A 12457-nucleotide genomic window follows, 5' to 3' on the forward strand; every position below is an offset into this window, starting at 1 on the left:
AAAAAAATATTTATTTTCCTTTTTGTTGCCCTTGTTGTTTTATTGTTGTAGTTATTATTGTTGTTCTTGATGTCATTGTTGTTGGACAGGACAGAGAGAAATGGAGAGAGGAGGGGAAGACAGAGATGGAGAAAGAAAGACACCTACAGATCTGCTTTACTACTTGTGAAGTGACTCCCCTGCAGGTGGGGAGCCAGGGGCTCGAACCGGGACTTATGCCGGTCCTTGTGCTTTGCACCACATGCGCTTAAACTGCTGTGCTACTGCTCGACTCCCCCTTCTTTTTCTTTTAAACATTTATGTTTATCGAAGTTCAGCTCCTTTTCAGGGCTAATCCAAATGGTCTTTTCTATACACCCCATTGTCTTGTATGATAGTGCTTCCTCTCTCAGACTGGGGGGAGAAATCAAATACATTGATCACAGTTACTGCAGCAGGTTGGGGTTTGTGGCAGGGGGTTATAAATTCATGTGCATCCTTTATCAGAACACTGCTAGCACTATGTCTTTGAAATTCAGGTCTCTATGTATCTGTTGTTCAGATGAAACAAGTAGGCATAGTATTATTTATTGACTGGATGTCGTCTTTCTCGATAGTATGACATGAAAACAAAATACAGTGATCTATTGGATGTCAAGACTGGTCAGGTGACAACTCATTTGCACCTGACTTCACACCTTACATCAGTTCATTTTATCATGTCAACTTGCTATATGAACTTTAAAAAGTATTTATATTACCATCACCTACTATTCATTTATCTTATTTATTTATTCACCAGTTGAGATCCCAGCATACCCATTTCTATAACTTACTATTTAGAATAAACAATGACAAGTTGGGTAATTAAAAAAGATAATCCACTAGGGAAAGATAGAGACAGGCTGGGGGTATGGATTGACCTGCCAATGCCCATGTAATTGCACAGAAGCAATTACAGAAACCAGACCCCATAAAGAATTTTGGTCCATACTCCCAGAGGGATAAATGTTAGGGCAAGATAACCAGAGGGCTCTCAGAGAGAGAAGAGGAAAAAAAAGGGTTAGCAGAAGTAGTAAGTGTGACTTAGAAAGGAAGAGAAGGCAGGATTATAGAAAAAAATGGGCAAATATATTTAAGTATATAAATGAAGACAGTTATAGAAATAAGGGGCCAGGTGGTGAGTACACATATTACAATACTCAAGGATCTGGGTTTGAGCCCCAGGCCCCACCTGCAGGGAGAAAGCTTCATGAGTGGTGAAGCAGTGCTCAAATGTCTCTCTGACTCTCTCCCTCTCTATCACCCTCTTCCTTCTCGATTTCGTTGTCTCTATCCAAAAAATAAAGATAATAAAACAAATATAAAAAAATAGAAACAATAATCAACCCCTATCTTGGAAGAACTACTAGTTTCCAATGGAAGGAAGGGACACAGAACTCTGGTGGTAGGAAAGGTAGGGAATTATACCCTGCTGTTTTTTTATAATTTTGTAAACCAATATTGAATCAACAATACAAAATTTTAAAAAAAGATAATAATTGGGTCTGGTTGGTGGTGTACCTGGCTGAGTGCACAAGCTACCATGCTCAAGGACCAACGGGGGGGTGGGGGAGCTTCATGAGTGGTGAAGCAGTGCTACAGGTATCTCTCTCCCTCTTATCCTTCCTTCTCTCAATTTCTCTATCCTATCAAATAAAATCTACAAATAAGAAATACTTGCTGTAAAAAAAAAAAAAAGAATCATAAACATCTACTTATACTACAGTTACTTACTTCGTGACTTTTCTTTGTGGATCCCAAAGTGAGAATAAGCAACAGAGAAGCCACTAGCACATCAATAAAGAGGCAGATCTCACAAAGTCTTAGACAATCTCCCAGGTTTTTTTGTCATTCATGTGTATCAATTTTATAGATTCCACATATGACTGAAACCATCTGGTAGCTGTTTTTCATCTTTTATTTTGATAAGCAGATCTCTGGTGGTTATCTTTTGGAGGTAGAAGGATGGGGACACAAAGCTCTGGAGGTGGGTGTGGTTCAAAACTGTACACTGTAATCTTACAACCTTGTAACCCACTATTAATCACAAATGCAAAATGCAAAAGAAAGTGGCAGATCTCTTACACACACACACACACACACACACACACACACACACACACACACACACGGGCGGGGAGGGAGGGAGGGAGGGAGGAAGAGAAATGAAAAAATAAATATCTACCTTTGGTGGCAAAGGAGGTGGCACTTTTGCTTTCATGGTTGAGCTGAAAACACAAAAGTTTAGAGTTAGTCCTCTTCATTTGACAAATGAATCATGACTAACACACTGAAGAAAGATGTCCATAAACAAGCTCCTCTTGAAGATCAAGTTTTCCCAGATATTGAGCGGAACGTGGACATTATGTTGAAGGATTCTTTGCGTTGGAAGTGGCCCGGCGTTAGTTTCAGGTGTGTAGCATGATGGTTCTCATACTGTATAAATGGCCAAGTGACCACAAGTCCAGTCACCATCTGCAGCTAGACACAGGTGCATGCTTTATACATGGCAGTGAGAACTCATAAGATCTGCCATCTTACCGACTTCCAAATAAGCGAGAGGCTGTTAGCACTGTACTTGCCAAGCACACTACTCCCCACAACTAACTCCTACCTTAGAAGCCTGTACCTACTGACCCCCTTCATCCATTCAACTTGCCCCCAGATGATGGCTGATGGCAACCACCAATCTCTTCTCTGTATCTGTGGTTCGTTTTTTCCGAGATTCCACATATAAGCAAAATCATAAGGTTTTCATCTTTCTCTGATCTATTTGACTGAACACCCTGCCTGTTGGGTAGTATGCCAGTTCCCCCTGGCTTCTGCTTAACCATATGCCTATAGAGGGATTGATTTGATCTCATTCAAAGCTTTGGTCTATTTACATAAATCACTTTTACATTTACATAAAGCACCACACTCCCTCCAGGGCATTGGTGGTTTAGTGGTAGAATTCTCACCTGCTCCACCCCCTCTCCTTGTTACACCCTGATCCTCTCCTTGTCACACCCTGATCTTCCACCAGTCACTTTTTGCTCCACCCTCTCTATGTCACATCCTGTTTCCACCCTACTTGGAGAGTATAAAAACAGCTGCTCTTCTGATTAAAGACACTTGGAAATTGCTTTCCGGCTCCGAGAGTTCCAGAGTGTATCTCCTGCGAAGTTAGTGCGGCACGAGTTCCTGATCCCTCTCCCACGCAGCAACCTAGATCGGCTCCAGTTGAGTTCTCTCCAACCCAGAGAGCACTAGCTCGGGAAGAAGCACCCTCAGGCTATCCCGGCACCTGCCAGTTAGGGCACACAGGCATCTATGCTGTTCCAAACTGCAAGGCTTGTTTTTTATGGCTGAATAATATTTTGCTGTTAAGTATATACAACGTGTGTGTGTAGACTGTGCATCTTTTTTTCCAAATCTATTCATCCAATAACAGACATGGGTTATTTTCATGTATGTAATAATGCCGCAATGAACACAGGAGTGTGTATATCTTTTCAAATTAGTGTCTTCCATTTCTTCAGATAAATACCCAGAACGGAGGGGGGGGGAAGTTTGGTGATTATGCAAAAGACTCATGCCTGAGACGCCAAGGTTCCAAGTTCATTCCCAGGCACCACCAGGGCTGAACAGAATGCTCTAATTAAAGAAAAGAACACAGATATATATCAGAGGGAGACTTGTTGGAGCATACGGAAATTCCATTTTTGATTTTGGAGGGCACTACACAATGTTTCTCACAGGGACTGCACTGACTTCGAACCCCACTAACAGGGCATAAGGGTTTCCCCTTTCTCCATATCCTTGCCAATATTTGTTATTTCTTGTCTTTTAAATATATTATTATTTATTTCTTTTTGGAGACAGAGAAATTGAGAGGGAAGGGGATGGTAGAGCAGGGAGGGGGAAGAATGTGTGTAGGGGGAAGAGAGAGAGACATGCAGCACTGCTTCCCCCCCTGCAGGTGGGGCCTAGGGCTTGACCCTGGACATGATGCTTTCAACTGAGTATGCAATTATACATCCCTGAGGCTCAGATCACCATTTCCTGATATTAGCGCTGTGAGCATCCTCCCATACACCTGCTGGACCTCTGTGTGTCTATTTAGAACTTTAGCCCAATTTTTAATTGGTATGTTTGTCTGTCTGTTGTTGAAGTATATGAATTTTCTATATCTCCTGGACTTTAAACCCTTCTCAGTCTACTTAGGCTTCCTTTCCTATGTAGAAGCTTGAGTCTCACACAGTCCCACCTGCTGACCTTTGCTTTTGGAGTCAGATTTAAAGGATCATCATCAAGACTGGTGTCAAGTAGCTCTGTTTTCTTCTAGTTTTATGGTTTTAGATTTTACAGTGAATGGACCATTAATCAGAAGTAACTGAGTAGATATGCCTCTTGGTTTCAAATACTATCTTGTAATTCATACTGGGAAAGATATTATAATTACAGTTTATATCAACCAAAAGGTAATTATTATAGTTAGCATCACCTGATTGAGGAAAAACAGCATGATACAGCACCAACATGTGTCACATTGTAAGCTTCACTTTTTTTTTTTTACTATTAAATCTGAAATAGCTTTGATGAAGCTCATGAAATGTTTTCTGTGTATTCTCTGAAATTACAGGCAGAAGTGATCTGTCCTGAAGCTAAGATTCACCAGAACGCAGGATCAGAGTGTTAAAAGTAAAATAATTAAACTTCTCAGATGAGGTAATTGAGGTCTAGAGAGATGAAGTGCTCTGATCCAAGGTCTGAGAGTGGGGCGGGAGGGAGAGAGGCCTGTGTTCTAGCTGCCAGTCAATGGCCCCGCACTTTGCCACAGAACCAGCTGCCTCTCTCTGCCTCCTCCTCACTCTCTCCCTCTCACTCTGTACAGAGGGCCAGAGAACGAGCTTAAGGTCTCATGCATGCACAGCATAGCTGAGCAACCCCCAGGCCCATTTTTTTTTCATTTATTTAAAGCATCCCGCACCATCCACGGAGCTCCCCCAGGAATTGATGGTGCTCCCAAGTGATACTGGGTCTTGAATTAGGGCTTCATGATGCTTGCTATTTTTTAATAAAAGATATTTATTTTATATGAGGTAGAAACTAGTTTCATGACAGGACAGGAGATGCTAGAGCACCCCACCACCATCACCACGTAGTGATAGGGATGGAATTAGGAGCCTCAGGCCTGGAAATCCCATGCCCCACCAGCTGAGCTGTCTCCCCAGTGCTCTTTCTTGCAAACACAAACCAAATGAAAGGTACTGAATGTCAAAGCCTGCATATGTGAACACACCTCCTTGTAAAAACAACATCTGTTTCCAAGATATTTGAGACAAATGGGAAGAATATTAATTAGTCATTTAGGCTTCATGCACTTGGAGCAATTGTTCTAACCACTACATGTTATGACTGGTTTATGACATTAGGCTACAGGAGCTATATATCCTTTGATGGTTTGTTCAGAGGTTTTTAATATCAAGCAGGGCTATGAACTGAATCATGTCCCTCAAGTCTGTATGCTGAGACCCATTCATATTTGAAGAGGGAGGGGCTTTTAGGAGCTCTGAAAGGCTGTGTGAGGTCAGAGGGCGGGATACTGACCCAGTGGGAGTTGGTTTTACAGGAGAGAGCTGTGTGTGTGTGTGTGTGCGTGCGTGCACATACATACAAACGCCAGTCCAGGAAGAGCCACAAGAGACACATGCAAGGCAGTTGGGTAAAGGCCTGAGTCAGCCAACAGCCCCACTGGAACTGAAGTGACACCTTAAGCCTGGACCTTGCAGCCTCCAGGCTGGGAGTAGAAAGCTGCCCTTTAAGCCCCTCAGCCTGCAGCCTTCCCCTGAGGAGGCCTAAGGCAAAGAAAACAAGAAAGCACTGTGGCCTCCCTCGTGATCCTGTGTGATTAATGACACAGCCACTACCATCCATAGGAACCCGCCAGATTTATGAAACCAGGCCAGATGACAGCCTTTCCTTCTTCCAAACAGAAACAGAACTTACTGCTTCGAGTCTTCATCATCCCCTTCCTCATCCTCCAGGTGTGCCACATGCCCTCTGGAAAAAGGAAGCGGAAGGCCATTTCAGTCAGTGGACTCAACCGAGGAGCTCCCGTGGACACAGAGGAAATGTGGGCTTGCCTGCCACTGCAAGGCAGTCACTTCTACACCCTCAGAGAGCCCAGATGACATGACAGAGAAAGGGAAAAGAGTCATCAAAATAATCAAAGCAGCTTAGGTGTAACTAAAAATGAGAATTACCGCTGATGCAACTCTTCCTCGACAGATTTCAGAAGACTCCTTAAAAGGAAAATAAATGAATAAGTAAGAAAAGAAATACCAAGCCCAGATTTTTATCACTTTCACAATACCCAGAAAATTGCTTTTTGCTACTTACTAAAAAATTTGCTACAGTCATCATCTCTATACAAGTGATTTTACTGTTACTCCTCGGAGCTCTGGCATGAAAGTCTTCTGCACAACCATTATGCTATCTCTCCAATTTTAACTAGCATCTCTATCTTCTGTTGACAAAGTCTCTTTGTACTTAAGATGAACAAAATACATCCTACTGCTTACTAAAAAAATACCAATTCAAACAGTAGACAGATCACCATGGAAAGTCACAAATGGACCAACAACACAGTAACGGCAGTCATGGAGGTGTCCGGGGTTGACATTTGGTCTGACACTAGAAACCACGTGTTCTTTCTCTTCCCTTCAGGAGGTGATAGTGTAGGGACACCATGCTCCCAGGCCGGGCTACTCTGAGAAGCGGGCATGCAGAGCGCAGACATGAATGTAGCAGCACTCTGCTTCCACAGGACACACTCCTTACCTCGGTCCCCACCTCCACAGCTGGCTGGCAGACACATCATCACTCTGGGGGACCATGTCACATCAGAGCACAGGAACAAATGACTGAGCTCTGAGGTTTAGGGTCACAAAGGGAATGCTGGGACACAGGAAGTCCCTGAGTCCTCACACTGCCAGCTTAGGCTCAGCTTTTCAGGTGTGAAAAATCAATAGCTTTCTTACTGGGATGGGGGTGGGGGGATGGTAGTGAGCTGCTAGGTTGGTGACAGATGACTGGGGAAAACAGCAATTCAGCAGAAACTCCACTCTCCTTAAAAAATGTAAGGAAGGGAGTAGGGTGGTAGTGCAAGGTGGCGTAAAGCGCAAGGACCGGTGTAAGGATCCTAGTTCAAGCCTATGGCTTCCCACCTGCAGGGGAGTCGCTTCATAAGCCGTGAAGCAGGCCCTCAGGTGTCTATCTTTCACTCTCTCTCTCTGTCTTCCCCCCTCCATTTCTCTCTGTCCTATCAACAACAATAATAACTACAACAATAAAACAACAAGGGCAACAAAAGGCCATTTCATCTATTTCATAAATAAATAAATATTAAAAAAAAGAAAATAAAAAAAAAAGAAATGCCTTCATATCATATATGTAGAGTACTGGGGAAAAGTGCCCTTGGAGTGATCAAAACACAAGACCAGAGCAACTGAAAGGTGTAGGGTATAAGCAATGAGAAGATTTTAGCCATCATATGTTTTTATCAGGCCAGTTTAATATTTAAGTCTTCAAAAAGTAACAAGGTTGTGAGTCTGGAGAGGTAAATGATAATGGGGAAACTGTGAATCCTATCATACAGATATGAAAACTGAGGCACCTCAGAGAAATGTATTATTTGAAAGTTCTTCCTGTGTACTTCTAGAAGGCAGGTAGGTGCTTTTCTGCCTTGGGGCAGCAGACTCAAAACAGTCACAGGGATGAGAGCCAAGACTCTGAGTCCTGCTTCTGCCATCACATAGTAGGTCACGTCCCTATGCTTCTTCAGTTTCCAGATCTAAAATGGGAATTATAATAGTGCTTTGTGCAAAAGTATTTGTCTGGAGGAAGGGGGGGGGGGAACAAAACAAAAAAAAGTGTTTATCTGAAGACATGCTGAAATAATAAATGTAACATGCTTAGGAGGGTAATTTAGAATACAGTTGAGTGCTCAATGGTTTTTATTCTTTCTTTCTTTCTTTCTTTCTTTCTTTCTTTCTTTCTTTCTTTCTTTCTTTCTCTCTCTCTCTCTTTCTTTCTTTCTTTTTACCAGAGTACAGCTCAGCTCTGGTTTACAGTGGTGCTAGGGACTGAACTGGGGACTTGGCAGTCTCGGGGCCTTAAAATCTTTTAGCATGATGATTATGTTGTCTCCCCAGCCCTGTTTTCATTATTATGGCTGACTAGTCTCAAAGTATGGACAAGCATCCAATGTCAATGTGATTTTCCCTCTAGTCTCCTGTCTGGGCCTGCAAGGTTAACACTGCTTCCTAACACGAAAAGTATTTTTATTTAATCATTTTTTTATGACTATTTTCTCACTGAGCACTGAACACTGAGTCTCAGCTATAGGATGCCGCTGCCCATAGGTTTCAGCAGACTCAGAACTTGCTGTCCCAACAGCTATCTTCAGTGGAGAGCAAGGAGACTAGCAAGGATGTACTAAACAATGCTGCATTTCCAACTAACATGATCTTGATTTGGAAAAACACAACCTTGGGGGCCTGCAGGTGTCTCTTCCTCTCTCCCTTACTATCTCTCCCTTCTCTTTCAATTTCTGTCTCTATCCAAAGTAAATCAACTAAATAAAAAAATTTAAAAACACACTGTTCTTCATTTCAATTGTTTGTTATCAGTGGGCCTCAGCAAAAAGTTTGTTGCATTTCATTGCCACATATAAAACCTCTAACTGCAATTATTTGCTGCTTCTAGGTCTTAAGGATGAGTCAGCTGGTGTGGTGAGGGAGGCCCATAGGGAAGTGGCCACAGTATTAACACACACAAGTTACTTATATTCATATATAATGAATTATTACTTTTCATAAAACAATATTTTGAAAAGTTTCCAGTTTAAATTTCTAATAGCAAATGTGGACAGTTAAAACCCCAATGGTGACCCAGGAGGTGGCACAGCCCTAGAGCATAGGACTTGTAAGCTGACGCCCTGAGTTCGGTCACTGGGTGTCCATTGGGTTTTTGCTTTCTAGGGCTGACAAAAGGGAAAATGAAATGTGGCTCAGTTCTCTAAAAGGCTTGTTTATCAAAAGTACTGCATTTTGAGCGCTCTGGAGAAAATGCTGAGGCCGGGTGCTGTAAACAATGCTATTGCTCACTTGTCTACTGGACTCCACCCTCCCCCCCCCCCAGAACTCTGCTCAAATATAGCTTATGGTGGTGCACTGTGGGGGATTAAAACTGGGACTCTGGAGCCTCAGGCATGAGAATCTGTTTGCATGAGCATTATGCTATCTACCTTGTCTACTGGATTCTTCTAGTGTGGAAGTATGAAAAAGTAAGGGACAGATAAGACAAAAACAATGCCTCACACTGAGCATGTCAGTTGATCTAGTGATTGGCAAATTTGACTGAAGAGGTTCAAAATGGAACAATACTCAAACAGAGATGAATGATACCATGGAATAACTGATATGGAGAGAAGTCAACAGCAGTGTCCAACATCTAGCAGATTATCATAGGTCAGCTGCTGAGAGCAGTAATTCACAATGGCAGCTAAAGAATTCCTAGTGCTGGTGACTGAAATCTTCCCAAACTGTCTAAATGGCTTAACCACAATCTGTAAACACTGTTCTCATTAAATCTGAAAACAAACTAAAGCAGAAAAAGAAAAAAAAAAAACCCCACAAAACTTTGTTCCGTTATGATCACAGAGCAAATTTACTTACTCATATTCCCTGGTTCTTGTAACAATAACTATTTATTGAGCAAATGCTATCAGGGCTATGGGGATTTACTCAACTCTAAATCTGGTAGATGCTTTCAGTGTTTTTTTTCCCCATTCACTCTGTAAGCAGGCACTTACTGTGGCCCTTATATTTACTAGAGAAAACAGGTATTTTTCTCATTCATTCAGCCCTGGGTACATCTAGGATTCAGAAGGACTGCATTTGCTTGTGTAAGCTGACGTACTCTCTCCATTACTATTCAGGAAACTAACTTACAAAGTAAGAAATCAATTAATTTCCTTTTAAAAACAATGCAGGTGGCAAAGAAAATAGCAGAATTCACAAGAAGATGAAGAGAGGAAGAGAGGGAGAAAGTGGAGGAGGAGGGAGAGGAGGGGAAGAGAAGAAGGAGAAGGAGAAGAGGAAAGACCCAGCAAAGGTAACACATGATTCTTTTGAGTGAAGAACCCAACAGTTGCAATGCTTTGGGTGGTCTAGACCGGGGGAATCCGCCGGTGGGATCTGCATGCCTGCTCACTGTGGAGGCGGGACACCTCTGAAGTCTGAGACAGTGCCTGGTCACGAGAATGAAGCCGACATGTCAGACAGCGGGAGAAGTGCTACACCCATGCTCAGCTCACATGTGTGTGATGGACACGGAACACAGCCGCAGAGTGCCATAATGGCCAACCTACCTTGCCAGGGACTCGTTATACAGAATACAGTTCCTTAAGCGGGGATCCGATTCATCAAAAAATGAAGGTGGGGCAAATTATTAACGTCTTTCCTGGCCAGAGTAAACAGACTCTATGAAACAGCTAACAGAGCTCACATATAGGGAATCAGGGGTCTGGAAAAGTACCAGTGACCTGCCAGAGGCTTTTGGTTTATTTTCTTTCTTTCTTTTTTTAAACAACCAAGGCTAGAGAGGAGGAGCCCAGCCATAGAAGTGGAAGTCAAGTCTATCCTTGTTTTGCTTGTGATAGGTGACTGATAATGCATACTGGTTCATTAAGTACAGTTGTACCATCCAGCATAACAGTGATTCACTTAATGACAAAGGGATTCAGTATGTTTAAATGGAAAATTCATTTAATGGCTATCTTTTATATTTATTTATTTATATATTATTAGAGACAGAGAGACACTGAAAGGGGAGGGGAAGATAGAAAGGGAGATAGAGAGATACCTGCAGTCCTATTTCGTCACTCATGAAGCTTTCCCCCTGCAGGTGTGGACCAAGGGTTTGAACCTGGGTTCTTGCGTATTGTGGTGTGTGTAGTTAACCAGGTGTTCTACCACCTGGCTCTGTTAATGTGGCTATTTTTCCACAGATTTTAGGGGGTGAAAATGTAGTTTAAAATTTTATTTTTATGAGTAATTTAATATTGATTTACAATGTTATAAGAAAACAGGGATATAATTGGCTTTTGGTTTCTTTGCAAAACTCTCAAAAAAAAGGGTCAAAAATAATTTTTTTTAACATGTGACCCTGCCTTAAAATATACCAACATCTGCTTACCACATCATTAAAACAAGTGACCGTATATTTTGACCTAACAGCATACAAATACTTTATTCAGTAGAAGAAAAACTTCCCTTTGTTGTCCATCAACAAACCAGGACAAATTATAAATACAAGTAGATACTTTTTAAGTAAAATTTCATTCTTCCACCACTAGAGAAATTTTACATTTTATTTTTCCCTATTAGGAAATACAAATAAGGTTAATTTAAAAAGTCCTTCTAGTATTTAATTAAAATTCAGCTTAGTTATAATCAGTGCATTCCTATAGGCTGTCATTCAAAACCTCTTCTCTGTGCTAAGACAGCATACTTAAGTAAAAATGTATTTCTCTGTGGATATATATTTAAGTAAAAGTGTAGATGTCTCCTCCTTTATTTATTTGATGGAGACAGAGAGAAAGAGGGAAGGGGATATATAGCAGAGGGGAGAGAGACACTTGAGAGCATTACTTCACTGCTCATGAAATATCTCGCCTGCAGGTGGGGACCAAGTGCTTGAACCCGGGTCCTTGTATATGGTAACATGTGCGCTCAACTTGGTGCTGCATATCTCCTTTACAAAGCTGGAGGGAGATAAGACTTTCTATCAACTTGAAATCTGAGCTTTTAAATCAGTATTTCTTGAGTGTTTAACTAAAAATAGGGGGTATGTGTATGCCTCAACTCAAATGTAATTGGAACCAGACTTTGAAATTTTGTAGTTGTACTAATCACTTAAACAGTATCTACACTGCTGGGAGAGTTGAACAATTTAAATAATATGACTTTATAAGTTAGCTATAATGATAGTTTACCCACAGGCTCAGCCAATGAGAATCCAGGGGGAGAGTAGGGTTCTGTCCTGTATCTTGCTAACTTGGACCCAGGTGCTACTTAAACTGCCACAGCTCCTAAGTCCCCATCTCCCCTCACCCCACACCCTTCCTGGTGTACAGCAGCCCTAAAGAGCTACTGCATTTATTTCCCACAGAGCTTGATAACTATTAGAGACTCCAGACACATTTAAAATATTGCCAACTTTACAAAAGGCTAGCAGTTAAGATAAGGGTTTCTAAGTTGTGACGACGTCTAGCAGTTTTCAAAGGCCAACACAACACTGGCAGATGAACTAAAGCAACGCTTTTGCTCATTGCTTTTTGTTGTCACAGGGCTTCACTGCACTGGGCCAACCTTTTCAGATAGGGATA

General features: G+C 41.8%; 1 protein-coding gene across 8 annotated transcripts in view; it reads right to left on the minus strand.

The window, feature by feature from the left end:
- MAP4K3 (mitogen-activated protein kinase kinase kinase kinase 3) overlaps nucleotides 1-12457 on the minus strand; it is a 115228-nt gene that overhangs the window by 25797 nt on the left and 76974 nt on the right. For 6 of the 8 annotated variants that reach the window (XR_009548902.1, XM_060186920.1, XM_016187220.2 and 3 more), the window contains 4 exons: nucleotides 10439-10471; nucleotides 6270-6308; nucleotides 6013-6066; nucleotides 2207-2249 (listed from right to left, as the gene is read on the minus strand). Coding sequence is in view for 7 of the 8 variants with exons in the window: in XM_060186920.1 (XP_060042903.1) it covers nucleotides 2207-2249; nucleotides 6013-6066; nucleotides 6270-6308; nucleotides 10439-10471 (169 nt within the window). In the remaining variant the exon portion in view is untranslated. The remainder of the gene's footprint in view (nucleotides 1-2206; nucleotides 2250-6012; nucleotides 6067-6269; nucleotides 6309-10438; nucleotides 10472-12457) is intronic. The other 2 variants (XM_007520984.3, XM_007520983.3) reach the window with 1 other exon arrangement.

The sequence above is a fragment of the Erinaceus europaeus genome, chromosome 3, assembly GCF_950295315.1.
Source record: "Erinaceus europaeus chromosome 3, mEriEur2.1, whole genome shotgun sequence".
Classification (NCBI taxonomy): Eukaryota; Metazoa; Chordata; class Mammalia; order Eulipotyphla; family Erinaceidae; genus Erinaceus; species Erinaceus europaeus.